General features: G+C 32.6%; 1 protein-coding gene across 2 annotated transcripts; it reads left to right on the forward strand.

The window, feature by feature from the left end:
• The first annotated feature begins 108 nt into the window (after positions 1-108).
• On the forward strand, positions 109-10,704 carry LOC128162068 (F-box/LRR-repeat protein 4-like). Of its 2 annotated transcripts, XM_052825256.1 has the most exons (17): positions 109-393; positions 1,402-1,492; positions 1,931-2,057; positions 2,151-2,168; positions 2,728-2,820; positions 3,194-3,383; positions 4,149-4,196; positions 4,906-4,976; positions 5,211-5,280; positions 5,768-5,880; positions 6,125-6,234; positions 7,010-7,139; positions 7,410-7,505; positions 7,976-8,080; positions 8,582-8,668; positions 9,282-9,386; positions 10,031-10,704. In XM_052825256.1, exons 1-17 carry the CDS (start codon positions 175-177, stop codon positions 10,158-10,160), a joined length of 1,803 nt encoding a protein of 600 aa, XP_052681216.1. In that variant the 5' UTR covers positions 109-174; the 3' UTR covers positions 10,161-10,704. The 2 variants fall into 2 exon arrangements, with proteins under 2 accessions (XP_052681216.1, XP_052681217.1); XM_052825257.1 differs by lacking the exon at positions 2,151-2,168.
• Positions 10,705-16,865: the final 6,161 nt, after the last annotated feature.

Below are 16,865 nucleotides of genomic sequence, written 5' to 3' on the forward strand. Positions count from 1 at the left end.
ATGAAATATTACATGGTTTCAAAATATTTCTATGAATTTTTTAAAATCTAAATCTCTATTTAGAGAGGAGCAATAATTATTCGAAACTACGGTGTTTCAAAAGTGAAAGTAGGTGTCATCTTCGAAAATGCGAGTCGATGCGGACGCGATGGCACACACAGATTGGGTGTATTTATGATGTTGAAAATCCCCAGAAAGCTGCGTCGTAAGTGTCGAAAAATTTTCAGTCGTAATTTTACGGAAATGCAACAGTTTAGCCAATATGCAGCAGACGTTTCGGACTTTAGCTCCCAGTACGGTAGTGAGACTTCAATTTCTTACACTGCCTCCAACTTGGCTGGAAAATGTAACATCTACCCTGCCTACGGAGATTTTACACAAGCCTGTGTATTTGTAAGTATTCTTGTGATACTGAGATAATTTTATCGATACAAAGTATTTGAGCTTCATTTTATGTCTTTGTTTATAACTCTTTCCATCAATGGGTTTTGACATGAAAGTAAGAGTATAGATGTATATTGTTATTAAATATGATTATATTATTGGGGGGAGAGGAAACCTTACACTGATTCATTGGTACTCCTATTCAAACTTTGCACAGGGGCTTGTCACGAAGTTTTTTCAACCTTTTATATCTACCACCTCTATACAATAAAATACATGTGTATTGTATAGAGGTGGTAGATATAAAAGGTTGAAAAAACTTTGTGATGAGCCCCTGTGACTTTGGTCAAAATCTTCTGATTTGCAGACATTTCAGACAATAATCTTCAATCTGTATTGTTTGAAAGTAAATGAATAGTTCAATACATGTACATACAGTATATACATGTACCGATGACAGACCCAACCTAACAGAAAGTAAACCCCAACTAAACCCTGGGTTTACTTTCTCGGGTTTACTTCGAGTTTACTAGAGTGAACCCAGAGTAAACCCAAAGTAAACCCAGAGTGGGCACAGAGAGTAAACCCCTATCAGACGTATGTCCCTAAAAGCAGACGCTGACTGTGTATTCCAAATAAACAAGAGGCAGGAATTTCAGGCAGTAAGATGGTAAGATCAAAGACGGGTTTGCTTCATACTTCTGTGTGTACAGTTGACCCAAAAAGCAATTCCCAAGCAAACCCAAAGTAAACCTTGATTAAACTCTCAGTGGACCCAAATTTTCAAAAAGCAGACCCAGAGGCCCCAAATAGACCCCAAAAGTAAACCCAGGGTTTAGTTGGGGTTTACTCCGGTGTTAGGTTGGGTCTGATTGGTACTGTACATGTACTGGTACATGTACTTTCACTACTTTGTAAACAGCTTCGTTGATTTCGCTACATGATCATCATGAATTTTTCAAATACATATTACTTTTAATCATATCATGGGTAATTGATAAGATTTAACTTTTGCAGAGAACATATGGGCCTTGGTGGAAATATGCTCCCTCTGGAAAACGGAAGTTTAAGCGGACTCCCCCAGGCTTTGTCAGTCAGGACTTCATAGGTAAGCACGTGACACAGTGTATGATTGTGGAAAAAAGAATCAATTCACGCAGTTTCCATTGATCTAATTTCTTGTGGAAATGGATTATTATCTTAAATACTGGCAGTTTAAATGACATTTTAACATTATATTTAACATATCATTTGCTATATTAAATACTCCTAGAAGTCAGAGCCTCTGTTAACATCCCTACGGCTACACTCGTTATGTTGTGTAACCTCTTGATAGCATGGTAGAGAGTTGTTACATAACTTCAATAATGTTTGACTGAATAGGCAAGGGCAGTTTATTTATAATTAAAAATTTCTCTTGTACATGTACTATTTATAACAAATACTACACATGTAAAATAAAACTAAGAATATCTCATTATATGTACCAGTATATAACACAACCTGCTATGTTTATGTAATTTAAGTACTTTTATTAATTATCTAGAATTAGAATTTGAATATGCAGTGCATCCAACCAAAATAGAGATTTGGGAAACTTACAACCCAGGGACCATTGTTCGGATCTTGGCTTGTGATTCGTCAGGGACAGATGTGGACAGGGGAATGACTAGGTAGGTAAGGGGGAGGGGTCCAAGCTTTATAAATTTAAATGTTTATTCACTTAAAAATAGAAACAATCATTTATTTATTTGTAAAATCCACAGAGAAGGAAAAGAGGGAAGGTAAGTTTTTATTTTTATTTTTATTTCCTGAACTAAGTTTGTTTTATTTTTAGATTTAATTATGATTTGTTTGATTTCATTCAATTTTTTTCAATAAACAAAATTATACTGGTATGTAAATGTGGTTTAGATCAAACTATCAGTATACAGTGCTTATTAATAAATTGATTAAAGCAGAGTGAAATAAAACATTAAGTACAATAATTCAAACACTTTTATTCTCACGAAAGCTCAGGGATAGAAATCACACACCTCATTTGATAAAAATTATTAACTTACCATATCACAAATCATTGAAGATATTTTATATTGATCATTATTGCAGTATGTTTTGAATCATATAGTTAAATCCAATTGCAATTTCTCATTACTGGTAGTTCATTTTTTTTTTACCACATATGCCTTAAAAATGAGCAATAGAGACTTCTCAGACATATTGAGAGTTTAATTTGACTCAAAATAGGATGTTTTTCATTCAGTATTAAACTTTTCTTGTTATTTTCAAATAACATGTAACTTAAAATTATTAAATTATTAACTGAGGAATTTTTTTTAACAGATGGAAAGTTCTGTGGGAAGGAGGTCCAGAAAAGAGTCCACCGGAGTCTCGAATCTTCTCCCCACCCCTAAGACACGTACCATTCTGTACTAGGTAAAGACTAACACATGTATCTTCTCCCTCCCTCCCTTCCCCCCTAGGAAATTGTTTCTGTTTTATTACACTTTAATATGTTTTTGACTTTTTCATGTAACAGATACAGTGTCACTGCAATAATATTGAGGCTTAAAATTGTTTAGACCAATTGTAGTTGAAGAAATGCAAGTGCTAAGGAACATTACTCTGTTGTTGTTGTTACGGATACATACATGTATATTTTGGGCCAGCTTCTGGAATGTACTGATTTTTTATGACATATTTTCCTTGTTAATGATATCCTCATACTTATTTTGCAAAACTGTCTTGACTCATACTTATTTTGCAAAAATACAAAAATGAAGTAAAATTTTGTCTTTTTTTTTTATAGAGTTCTTCGCCTTGAGTTCTGCCATGACCTGTGTGAGTACTATACCGAGCTGGATGCCGTCTGTCTCCATGGCGAAGTTAGCCAAGGCAACTATATCCTGTCCGGGCTAGAGGGCGTGACCTCCAGATCTCGCATAGATGACATCAGTAACGTGGAGGAAAAGCTCGATAATTTATCTCTCAGGGAACAGGTACAGTTAACAGATAAAGTTTAGACACAGATACAGTGAATTCACTGCTGGGGTCCTCATTCTTAATATTTCCTTTTAGAATTCCTTGGTTTTAACGATCGAGCTATATTAGAACCATTTTAACAAGGCCTTGGACTTTCAGTAGGACGTAACTATCTATTTCTTGCGTCAAAACAAGTTCAAAATGAAGCTGGTTTCAAGCGAAATATGCCTGATTGCGTAGTCTTAGCTCAAAAGCCAGACAAATGATGTTGATTTCAGAGAGCCATGGCTCGGTGACCGACACTGAAATAGACATTGCTGGTTAACACAACTACCTAAAGTCCAAGCTCTTGTTAAAATGGTTCTTAACAGTTTTGCAAAAAAATTTGAATCGATCATTTAATGAACTTTGTAAATTGGATGACCAAAACGAGTATGAACATGATAAGGAGAATATGAAAGAATTGTTACTTTTTATCCAACTCGATGTGTGCTTAACTAATTATTAAATGTTGTATATCAGATTCTTCTTAATAATAATATGGCTTGGGAAAGAAAAGACAGTGTCTTTAGATGTAAGGGTTACATCAACTCCCCTACACACACAAGCTATAAGAGATTCTGTATTTTATTTATTACCATTTTTCAAATGATACATTTAAATTATATTTTCATTCTGTTTTGATTCAAGCAATGTGTACATGTGCATATTAGTAAAATAGCACATGTAACTGGTACATGTGATTGGCATTGAATCACATTGATTATTTTTTTTATTTTCAGGAAAACGACACAGTTGGTGATGACGCTATTAGTATAGAAGAATTACCGGTATGCACATTTTTTACATTCTTGTACTGTATATACATTTTCCTATTGCTTTTCTGATTACTGCCCTCAGGTTTTCTTAAGTCATGTCAACACTCTCTAAAGCTGATGATATTGTACTCATTTTTTTTTTTTTATTGTACCCACGTAGTCTATACTATAAACTTTTATATTTTGTACAATGAAGGATTTGTTCTGGGTATATATAGTTATCATAATTGCATGTACCGGTATATATTTTCTGGTATGTATAGCACTTGAAACAAGTTAGATTTTTAGGGGTGAAGTGAATTTGTGCAAGCTAGGTAAACTAAAACTAATTAATGTACTGGTGCTGGGAAGGGCCATTTCGAAAATGATTTCAGAGAGAGCATCTTTAATTTCTGATAGCATTTATTGGTATCTATTAGATCATATCAGACTGAAACAGAAGGAAGAGTTTTAGATCCTGCATATACATATGCATGTACATGTATGTACAATACAATACACAAAGTCAAACTTGAAAATTCAAATAGTTATTTTTAAATGTCCAAAAGCATGTTCAGCGAAATCCCTTTTCTTTGCAGAAGAAATTTCTGCAAGGAATTGCAAACACCAGTACTCAGACATTTGATTATACATGTACATGCATTTCTCCCAAAATCCACAATTCAATCTCTTTTGAAAAAAAATGTTGTTAATGAAAAAACAAATTCTATTGTCATTCCAGGAAGAAGTTATTCAGTTAATTCTGAGTTACCTTGACATTCCATCCCTGTGTATGGCCAGCGTTACCTCAAAGTAGGTCATTGACCTTGAGGTCAAAGGTCATTCTATGATTTAAAATTGACTACCGGTAATGTACAATGTACAGTGTAATTTGTGGATGTGTTCTTTTTCATTGTTATCTCTGATGACAGTTTAGTTATTGTAGTGATAAAGATGTTATTCCCATTAATATTTTGCTCATCTTTTCTGATAACCAGTTCCTTTTTTGATGTTATTGAAGTGTAACTATAGTTCCTTGTCTCATAGGTTTTTCTATAAGCATTGTTATGACTCCTTGCAATATACGGAATTGGACCTACAGCCTCACTGGACAGAGGTAAGATGTTAGGACAATGTCCACCTTCTGTATAATAGACAGGTACATTGTTTGCTTATACATGTATGTAATATTTTACAGGCATTTTTTTTTATTGAAATCAAATTTTCTCGCTTCATTTAAAGTTCCCCGATCCTCAGCTTGAAAGTTTTTTGGTTTTTTTTGGAGCAGCTAAGCCAAGCACTTCATTGAATGACTTTGTCTAATATGAACACTTCAAAACTATTTAAATTTGTCTGTATAAAAGGCTTAATTATGGTACAGAAAAAAAAAATTCAGGATAATTTAGAGTTATCGAACATTGTTGAGGATCGGAGATTAAAATTGTTACATGCTGTCGGAATCAATTATGCTTTTGATAACATACATGTACATTGTGATTTGGGAAGTTTCAGTGTCAAAGTGATGAACAAAAAAATGCAACAACACCGATTATTGGCTAACTTTGAAAATACAAGGCTTTTTATGTCAATTTTGTTTTTTCCAGGTGAATAACTTTGCCTTGGACAGTCTTCTGTCGAGGTGTCATTATCTGCAGCATTTAAACATATCATGGTGTGGGGGCAACCAGAACTGTATATCTCCCACCACATTCTCCAGGTAAGGACTGTAAACCAACTATTATTTGCAATGACTTTGTTTCACGATTTACTCGAGATGAACTAGTTTGCCGCACTAATATTTGCGATCAAGCTTTATCCGCACCTGTTTTTTTATAACAACCGTATGGCAAATACTGGTGGACTGCGAGAAATATTTGCAACAAAAATTTATAAATCGCTAAATATACAAATAAAAAATTATGGGTATATACAATGGAAGAAATTTTCATGTATAATTTCAGATTTCTAAAGGAGTGCGGTAGGGACCTGCAGACCCTCTATATGTCTTCTTGTAAATTTGTCAACGGTGAAGTTATAATAGCTGTGGCGGAAAATTGTCCAAAACTTAAAGGTACAAAAATAGTACAATTTTTTTAAATGATTAATATTTATTCCTGTGTATGATTATTTAGAATTCTGTTTTTGTTATAATGATGGACAAAAAAGAATATGAATTGTATTATTTGCCTTGCATTTTAATACAGTAACTGTGCAGGCAAAATTTGACAGGAAAATCTATTTTATTAGCAAAAAAAAATGTTTTGTTTCCAGGCATTACCACCTTTTTTGGCATTGAAAAATATTGCACCATATAAAGAGAAAATACTGATGATTTCTATTTTAAGCTATACAGAGGAAAAAAGAGAGTAAATTAGCAATGCATTATGAAATTTTAAGTGAAATTTTGTTAAAAATTAAATAGATAAATAAACCCAGTATAAATAAGATTTAATTTTATCTAACTTACCAGAGGAATAGTGTGCATTCAAGTTCCTTAATATTATTGAATTATTTTCTTCACAATGTTTTGTACTTTTAATTACTGGTAATGTTTATCAAGCAATTCAAAGGATTGATATGTATTGGGTTTTTTTAAAAATCAAATATTGATAAATGATGTATATAAATTTTTAACACCTGCATATTGGTTTGAATTTTTGCTCGTACAGAGTTGCCGGTATATGAATGGATTTGTCGCTAGTATAATTTCTATGTACATTTAACACCTATGTTTTAATTAATTGTTCCGTACAGAGTTGGAAGTGTAAGTATTCTATATGATATCGACATGTATATATTTTACATTTAACACCTGCATAGTATTATCAAATTTTCATTATGTACAGAGTTAGATGTAGGGAGTTGTCAGTCTTTGGACGGTCAGTCTATATCACACCTGTCTAAAATACAAACGCTGGAAAGACTCAATCTCTACCGTCTACCTGTGGATAAAGATAGTCTTATAAAGGTTTTAAGGTATGGAATTTTAATTGGTACATATTTTTATTTGATATACAGAGTTTATTAATTTTTAAATTTTCAAAATTTTCAGTTCATCAGCTAGCTTTAATATTTTAAATACAATTAAAGTGCCGTTTAAATTTGGTGTAACCAGCAAAGAGTTTTGAGATATCAATTTCCTTATAAATGATTCAAGAAATTAAGGTTAACATACAATGCATAAAGAAACAGTAGTTGGGACAACAAATCAACTGTACAAGGTATATATTTTTTCTAAATTTTCAGAGTGTGTTCCAATTTAAAACATTTGAATCTAGGGGCCACCCGAATCCAAGAGTCTCGCATTGATACTGTGATGAAGGTGATTGGATCAAGCTGCAGGTCAGTTAATTCTAGTTTAGTCAGACAATGAAAAATAGAATAAGTATTGAATACTGAATAAATATTCACCCCGTTTTATTTTTCGCCCTTTGGCCATTGTTGTCAGGGGGGCAAATTTAAGGCAGCTAGGGCAAATTCCAATGTCTCAAATAATCTCTCTTGTTTGGGCAAAATCAAGACGGGGCGAAACGGTTTTTAATGGAAAGGGCAAAAATAACACAGCTAGGGCGAAAATAACCCTGTATACAGTACTTCTTGATGATTTCCAAGTTCCAGGGGCAATAAAATTCACTTCACTGTAAACATCTAGTTAAATGATATTTGAATCTGATAATGTATTAAATGTATTCAGTAACTGTTCTTATAGTGCAGAAGTTTTTGGGTTTTTTTAAGTATTGCTATGATATATCATATTCATTTCATCATAGTAGGAACTAAATATTAATAATCTTTTTTTCATCAATATCTAGGAATTTAATATCACTAGATTTATGGCGGTGTAGATTAACTGATGAAGGACTAGGAGCTATCACTGAAAACTGTCCACATATAGAGGAACTGGACCTAGGATGGTGGTTAGTACAACAATTCATTAATTAAGAGAGCTTGATGATTGTGGTCATTTTTGGACTACATTAATCTCGATCCTCTAGAAGAAGAAAATGTTCAAGTTTCAAAGCAAAGGTGCAGTAAAACACGCTTAAAACGAAGTGCTAGGGACGGACGATTTTACTTCGTTATATGCGTAATTCGTTAAATCTGCCAAGTTTACACTATATAAAAAAGTCTCAGGTAATTGAAATCGCTTAGCTGTAAGCGTGAATTCATTATTTAAGCGTGTTTGCTATATAACCGTGTTTTACTGTATTTGAAATTTGAATTCTTTACTATATATTTGTAATAGTTTATACAATGTAGATAATAAAGCATTTTAAGAAAATCCGGGTAGACCTGATGGTTAATTTGTTGTTAATTTGTTAACCATCCATGCAGCCTCCTTAAGATACATGTATTCAATAAAAGCATGTTGATTACTTTGAATTTATTCCATTTAAATGAAATCATTTCCTTTTCAGTTCAAATTTAAGGTCAACTACAGGCTGTTTCCTGAAACTTGTGAAGAACTGTCCCAACATTAAAAAGCTCTACCTTACAGCAAACAGGTACTATACACAGAGAAATATTCGCCCCCGTTTTAATTTCGCCCCTTTCACCCTTGTTGTTAGCCGGCGAATTTAAGACTGTGCGAATTCTGATGTCTTTAATTATTTTTCTTTAAACACAACTGCATGTGTAGGAGGGCGAAAATTACACAGGGGCGAAAATAACTCTGTATACAGTATTAAATATACTTCTTTATTATGTCTGATTATTGTTATTTATTTCAATTACTATAAATCGGCATGCTCATGCATTTTCAAAGTTGATTTAGTCTGGGAAATATTTTTATATAATACTTTTTTTTTAAATGGTAAATATAGTTTATTCATTGCATATGATGTGATTTTCATATTCAATTGTTTACTTTCATGTGGATCATTCAGTTTACAATTTTAAAATAATTTCAGGTTTAACATGCTTCTTAAATATTTCATGTTGTACTGGAGTATAATGTAATCTCATGGAGATTTTTCAAGAGTACAAAAAATTTAATGTTGTCAAAAGAAACGTCAGAAATTTTCAGTCTTAAATGAATCTCGCTGAGACTAGAGTTTTTGAGGACCTAGAATATAGATTTTAGCTTCAGTTAATAATGACATTTTATGTACATTTTAGGACCATCTGCAAAGGTGACCTAGAAGCAATAGCCAAGTATTCTCGCAAACTGGAGCAGCTAGACATCCTGGGGACAAGCTATGTACAGACAGATGATGTTCACAGGTTTGTTCTTCCTGAAGTTATGAAATAAGCAAAATTAAAATTGACATAGTTTTATCAAGTCAGGTGACCTTCTGTTGTTGATCTCCATCTGTCATCATGCGTCCTTCATCGTCCATTATCAATTTTACTTTTTGAACTTCTTGAAAACTTAAAGCAAAACTAAATTTGACACAGTTTTATCATATCAGGTGGCCTATTGCAATTGGTCTTCATTCATTATCATGTGGCTACGTCCATTACATGTATCAATAAAATTTACTTTTTTAACTTGTTTAAAACTACTTGGCCAATTGTTACCAATTTTGATTAAAGCATTTCTAGGATAAGAGGAATTTAAATTCTGAAATTTATTATGTTACCACTACCGGAGCCTCATTGGCAAAGCCAGTTTTCCAAAAATTTCTCTACTTACATGTTTTTTGGGGGGGTTTTTTTGGGGGGGGGGGATGAAATTACTGCATGATTAAGATGTTCATATTTGTTATTCATGTACATCAGCAAAAAGAGAGAAGAGGAGAGAGAGAGATTATTTTCCAGAAATAAATAAATATGTAAATGTGTAATAATTATAATCAATAAAAGAGAAAAAAAATTATTACATGCAGGTACATATATGTGCAATCATATTTAAAATCTTCTTGCAGTGTTCTTACTAGCTGTCCCAAGTTGATTTTCCTGGACGTGTCGTTCTGTGGTAACGTGAACGAGGAGACAATAGAAATATGGAGAACAGAGTTCCCACGCTGCAGCATCAAGAAGAGTTTTCAAGACTAAGATCAACAACTTTTCACACTCAGTCTGGTGCTTTGTAAACAACGGGTAAAGAACAAAGAAATTATTGTGTTGTGTTATCCTAATCCATCTGTCTGTCTGTCTGTCTGTTCAAGCCATCTTGCCTTGTGTAACCTCCTATCGTATCTTCTACTTTAAGATATGAGTAATGGCTTCATGCAGGTTTGCTATATGGTTTGAGAATTTTTGATATGTCTTGACCAGTTAGAAAGGGTTATGGTTCTTAGCATTTCCTTCCAAAGATCAAAGCTTATTTTAGATCTGTATTGATTCAGGATTGATTTTCAAAAACTTTTATCGCCATGCATTCTTAGTTCTGTTTTATTAATTTTTAATTTACATGTAAAAGCTACATGGATGTCCTTTTTATAAGGTAACATTTTGTGTTTTTACATAGGCGTCGGAACCGGGGGGGCTAAGCCCCCCACTTTTTTTGCCAAGATATACCTAACCATTAGAAACAGAAAAGATTATTGTTCCTAAATTTACCTTGAAAGATTGAGAAGTTGGATTTAGAAGCATACTCTCCCCCCCCCCCCCCCCCCCCCCCCGGATTAGGAATTTGGTGATTTTGGAGAAAAAAAAATTTGGATAAGTAATTTTAATTTGGAAGAAAAGGTATACTTCCCCCCCCCCCCCCCCCCCCCCCCCCACGGATTAGGATTTCCATGATTTTGGGAATTACTTTTTTCTCAATATATCTGAGGATTAGTAGTCTAGCCCCCCCACTTTCAATTTGCTTCCGACGCCAGTGTTTTACATATTTTTTGGGATATATTTACAAAATTAGATAATTCCTAAAATGTGTCAATAATGGTGTATGTATTGCAGTCTATCAATTTAATTCAGGTTGGTGATGATATTTGCAAATTTTTAAATTTTAAATGTACTAAAATGTTCCCATAGCTGGCGAACTCATTAATATTTGGATAAAGGGCCAAAATCTTAGGGTAGGTTTAAAAAAAAAAAAGTATAATTTTCTGTGAAAAGTTCTGAGACTCTCAACTAAATGTTCATGGATTTTTGGTAACTATACAGACTGAGGTTGGTAAAGTTGCTATAGGGAATGTGAATCATACTGAAAAAAAAAAATTAACAATAATTACATTTTAATATAAAGACCAAATTTCCATACATGTACATTTATGCTAGATGGAATTTCATGCATTAATATTTTAGGTATTTAAAATATATAAATATATGTATCTGAATATTTATGTACTAGAATAATTACAGTTTTTACTCATCGTACTATGTGTTATGCACTATTTATATCAAATCGTCTTATCATTTTTTTTTTATCTTACCGTAATCAATAGATTTTTTTAATTCAAGAGGGGAATTAGAATGATGTAAAATTAACAGGGCAAAAATAACCGTGTATCCAGTACATATTTTTGAAGCATTATCTACAGTGCATTCTCCACATGTGTGCAGGGATGTCATATTATACATGTTAATGTGATTAGAATATTTTACAAGCTCATCTTTTTCTTTTTTTCTTTTTTTTTTTGGGGGGGGGGGTATTTTGTTTAAATGTACATTGTATCTTCGTCTTTTTTTTTTATACAAGAAAAGGATTTAAATTAAATTGGATTTTGATTTATCTGTTCAAATCTTATGAAGTGCACACTATTAATCAGTAAGCAGTTATTATCATTTGTTATGAATATACCTTTATACTTTGTACATTATAAATAAAACAGATGATGGGGATTATGTCATATATTAATTGTAACATTTCATTTTTAATAATAGTTATTGTCTTGGAGATTAATCTTCCTCCTGTGCTCTTTTGACAACAATTAACAAGATTGTATAATTTTATATAGAACTATTTTAACAAGACCTTGGACTTTCTGTAGGATGTAACTACATGTATCTTTTTCTTGACTCGTAACAAATTAAAAATGGCATAGCTTCAAAGATTGCATAGTCTTAGCTCAAAGCTAGACAAATCTTGTTGATTTCAAAGAGCCATGGCTGAGTGACCTACAATGAAATAGACAGGCCTACGACACACTGCTGTTTGACACAAACTACCCAAAGTCCATGCTCCTTTTACATGTAAAATGGTTCTAATGGAGAAAATATAGGGAGACAAACCCTCTGGATTAAGAAATAACTGTACTTGTGCTGGTTAACTATCTCTAAAGGTTTTAATTGATTTGATTAAAGATTTTGATTTTTAATGAGTTTATGAAAGTTTGCAATGCATAAATTACAATGGATGTGGTACCATATGATATATATAAATTTTAAGACACTCTATAGTGATTATAACATCCCCATAGTGTTAAGTTTGTGCATTTACATGTATGTAATATAGAAGTTAGTTTATACATGCACTAGTATGTACATGTATATTGTGATTGAGAAGCTGTGATATTGTATTTTTATTGACTATTATGCTGAAGCATACTATTCTTGTATTTTGAAATCATGTGTTGTTTTAAAGAATACATTACTGTTATTTTAGAATCATATGCACTGTCTTGTAATAATTTCTTTCTTCTTTACATTTTTTTTCTCAGTTAAATGATGGAATGTTAATTGTAATTGTCGATTCTATCTGTTTAGTGAGTAGGTTCTGTTGTTTATCATGAAACAGAGAGAGAGAGAGAGAGAGAGAGAGAGAGAGAGAGAGAGAGAGAGAGAGAGAGAGAGAGAGAGCAATGATGTGGGTATTTATTTTTCTTAAAATGAAAATCTAATTTCAGAAATAAATTAAATTTGGACTGTTTGAAAAAAATTGTGATTTCATGGGGAATTTATGCAAGTTTTCTTACAAGAATTACCTTATGACGTTTTAAGATACATGTACCATGAAGATAGAATGGGAATTCTGGGCATGTCTAATTTGTGTATTTTTGGTGATTATAAGACATTAATATTTTACATGATGACGAACAACGCCCTTTGTATGAACAGTTATATTTCATAGAAACAAAAAAAAAACTTAAAAATAATTATGTCAAAATTATTATAGTCTTTTATTAGATTGTTTGTGGTATTTAGCAACCTCTGACTTCAATATTAAGCTATGACAGCAGGAATTGCATAAAATCTCGGTGGTCCCGAGATGTGCAGTGTGAATCAGACTTGTGAATCAATGGACAATCAATCAACGTAAAACTTTATTTCCCGATGTATCACTGACAGCGACATCTTACCGGAAGTGCCAAACGACGTCATTATTTTTTTTTTTTTAAATGAAGGGGAAAAAACAATTTTTAAAGTATTATGATCTGACAAGTAAACTATATCTATTGACAATTAAACTACATGTATATCTATTTAATCTCAACTAATACGACATATTACCGGTACATGTATCAAAGGGGCTCGTCATGAAGTTTTTCAACTTTTTGATATGTATCTACCACAATATACAATAAAATACACTTTTTGCTTTGGTCCGTCCGCTTTTCGTGTGTTTTTTTTAAATAGATTCATATATCTAAAAGCTTTTATTTGGGTCACTTTAAACACGTGCACATTAGTTCACGTTTTTAAAAAGTTTCATTAGCCCTTTCTTGTGTTTGCTACTACTAATATTATACGCAACCGTGGTAACTGTAGGGGGGGGGGGTCAAAAAGAGAGTTTACATTCATATATGTACGATATAACAGACGAACAGACACGCAGACAAAACCTAAACTGACAAAAAACAGCATATATATGTAGATGTGTTGATCAAAAAAGCTGACAAAATATTCCGTACTAGCTATCATTAAATACAGTTTGTCAAATATTTCAGAGCTCAAAATTATATGACTGTGATCTGTCTTTCTTAGAAAAAAAAACAGGATTTTGATTTATAGATATGTAGATATGGATATTACAATCATACACATTTCAAAGCATTTTAAATTAACACCGCGCGTAAAAAGTGCTGACAACAGCTTCAACTTTGTTTTCTATTTCTAGGACTCGATTTAAAACAATTTCTAATTTTATAAAACTCAAGGTTGTATATGAAATGTATATAGCGTTGTAATTAATCAGGATATTTTGGTTTGGGATTTTTTTCTAAAGTCTATTTTTGAAAAAAAGAAACCTTACTGGTTCTTGAAATGAAATAAATGTGAATACATGAATAGATTTCCCCCTCATAAGTATGAATTAATTTAAGATAAGATGCCAGATTGAGGCTCCAAGCAAAAAGACTATGGTGCTTACTTTGATTAAGGGAGATTTAGCCACTGATACTAATTGATACATTTACACATCTCTTCTTTTCAATAGTATGTAAGCTCTTTTTATAGATATAAAATTAAAAGAGCTTTGTTGATGTGTAAGGATATATATATATTTAAAAAATACTAGACTTCGTTAACCAATATTCATTCTGATTTTGCATCTATTATAATTGTATTTTAATTAAAGATTGAAATAATGACTGAAAAACAAGAAAATTTATTTATGAGATCAGTAAATGAGTAAGGCATTCGCGAAAGATTTGCTTTCTATCACGAAAGTTACGCTTTGATTTGCGAAAATTTTGCGTTCTGTCAAGAAAGTTGCGGTTGATTCGCATGTACGCTTAAGTTTCGCGTTTCTTCGCGAATTTTTCTCTTTTTATCAACATGTTTTATCGAAAGAAACGCGTTTGTTCTCGAATGAAGCGCATTTTATCGCAAAAATTTATTGATCGAAAAATACTTAATAAGCTATATGATAATAAGCTTAAAACTCTTTCGTGTCATATGAAATGGGTACACGTACATATGTATACAATGTATTTTCACATTGATGATCTCTTTACGAACGTGAATCCGCTCCTAACAATATCAATTAAACTGAATCCATTGACAGATTTGAAAGGGGTTCGTATATTTTAATTCATATGAAATTGCTGTCCACTTCTTCTTTATATAACTGTGTTCATACTCATGTATCTATGTTATTTACAAACTTAAACCCTTCTTCTTTACACTTTATTTGTTTATTCTTTATTTGTGTTTAAGTAAATATAAAGATGTTGTTTAGCATCGAACCATGCACCTCAGTTTCCATGTGTAAAACCAAATAAATGCAAAATTGTTTATTTGACAAACAAGTCTTTGGAGAACTTATATTCTTGTGTAAAGACTTTTCTTGCTATCAATTCCAATTAAACCCCACAAATTATCCTTTTTACTTGTCCAAGAACTGAATTATGTAAATAAGCAATTATTTCTTTTATTAACCATGCACCTATATTGATAATATAACCCATTTCGGTAAATCTTGATACCAGGTTATGAAATTGATCGCAACCCTCGCACGCGTATTCAAGAACCCACCCTCAGCTAACTATACATGTAAACCACAAGACATCTCACGGGCTTCCGGTCCGCCAGCTGACGTCGGAGTGACAGACAAGTTTGTCTGGGGGTCACCGTGCGGTGGGGTCCCAAATTCTGGCATTCCCTGGTGTCCAAAACCCAGATCGAAAACGATTTCACAAAGTATACATGACCAAGCGATCTTCAATGAGTTGTTTTCCCCAACTCGCTAATGGGAGAAAGTGCTGTAAAGTATCGTGTGATGATCAGTGCGGGCTAACACTGGTCCCTCTGAAGGGGACTGGAGGAAAAGAAACGTAGATATGGGTGCTCCACCATGAAACCCAGGTTTGTGCGGCCATAGAAAAAGTTTGGGTAAATATGTCGATCAAAAAATGATTGGATACATTTTCGATGATATTTGAGGTCTTATCAGAATTTACACACGTGTATACAAACTTTTCTAATGACCGCAGTCAAACATTTAGAGAGCCATTTTATAGGTCCCCTTCTCAAACCCTACCCCAGGTTTATCTGCCTGGGCCTGGAGATAATAAAATGCAATTCAAAGATTGTTGTTGTTAATGTAATTCATGTAATTGACTTAAATGTTCAAAAGATACCGGAAAATTAAAACATCATGAAGATAACAACCTCATTGAAATGCAATTTGAAATCCATTTTTGAAAATTCGGAATTTCGAGAGGATAACTATTAAAAATTCAAATTTTATGCAAAAAAGGCATACGGTATAAATCAGCGTTTTCCATGAATTGCTCATCCATTGATTGATTATCGTTAAGTTTGCCATTAACAAATACCGGCTGCAGTTCGAGGAAAATTTTAAAAATTGATGAATTGATGAAGCAATGAACAGGGCATGACAACGAGCTAATTGTATTTCATGCTTGTGAAATGTTCAACCTGTCTCTGATATACAGTTTACAATGTAAATTTAGTCCCTTGTATTAATTATAATTTCAAAAGAAACCATAATTTACAAAGAATCGATAGATTAATAGTAATGTGTAATCAAAACGTACCAACTGTAATTGCAACAATGACAAGGATAATCGAATTCGATAAATGCAGGATTATAAAACAAAAGAGAATGGCATTTACCGATAACCAATTCTTGGAATTTACACATACGTATGCTATAAATTGATGATGATGATGATGATGATGATGATGATGAGGACGACGAAGACGATGATGATTCATCATAAAGCGCTGAGTATTTTGTTTGAGGAGAACAACAATACGATTTTCAAAAATTGACAATTATAAGTAAATGACGATATTACGATGCAGGCGGCAGACGACAATGATGATATATTGATATACGAAATATTGATATATATACGACATACGTACAGTGTACATACGAACATATTGATAATTTTTTCCCCTTTA

The sequence above is a fragment of the Crassostrea angulata genome, chromosome 9 (assembly GCF_025612915.1).
Source record: "Crassostrea angulata isolate pt1a10 chromosome 9, ASM2561291v2, whole genome shotgun sequence".
In the NCBI taxonomy this organism is placed as follows: domain Eukaryota; kingdom Metazoa; phylum Mollusca; class Bivalvia; order Ostreida; family Ostreidae; genus Magallana; species Magallana angulata.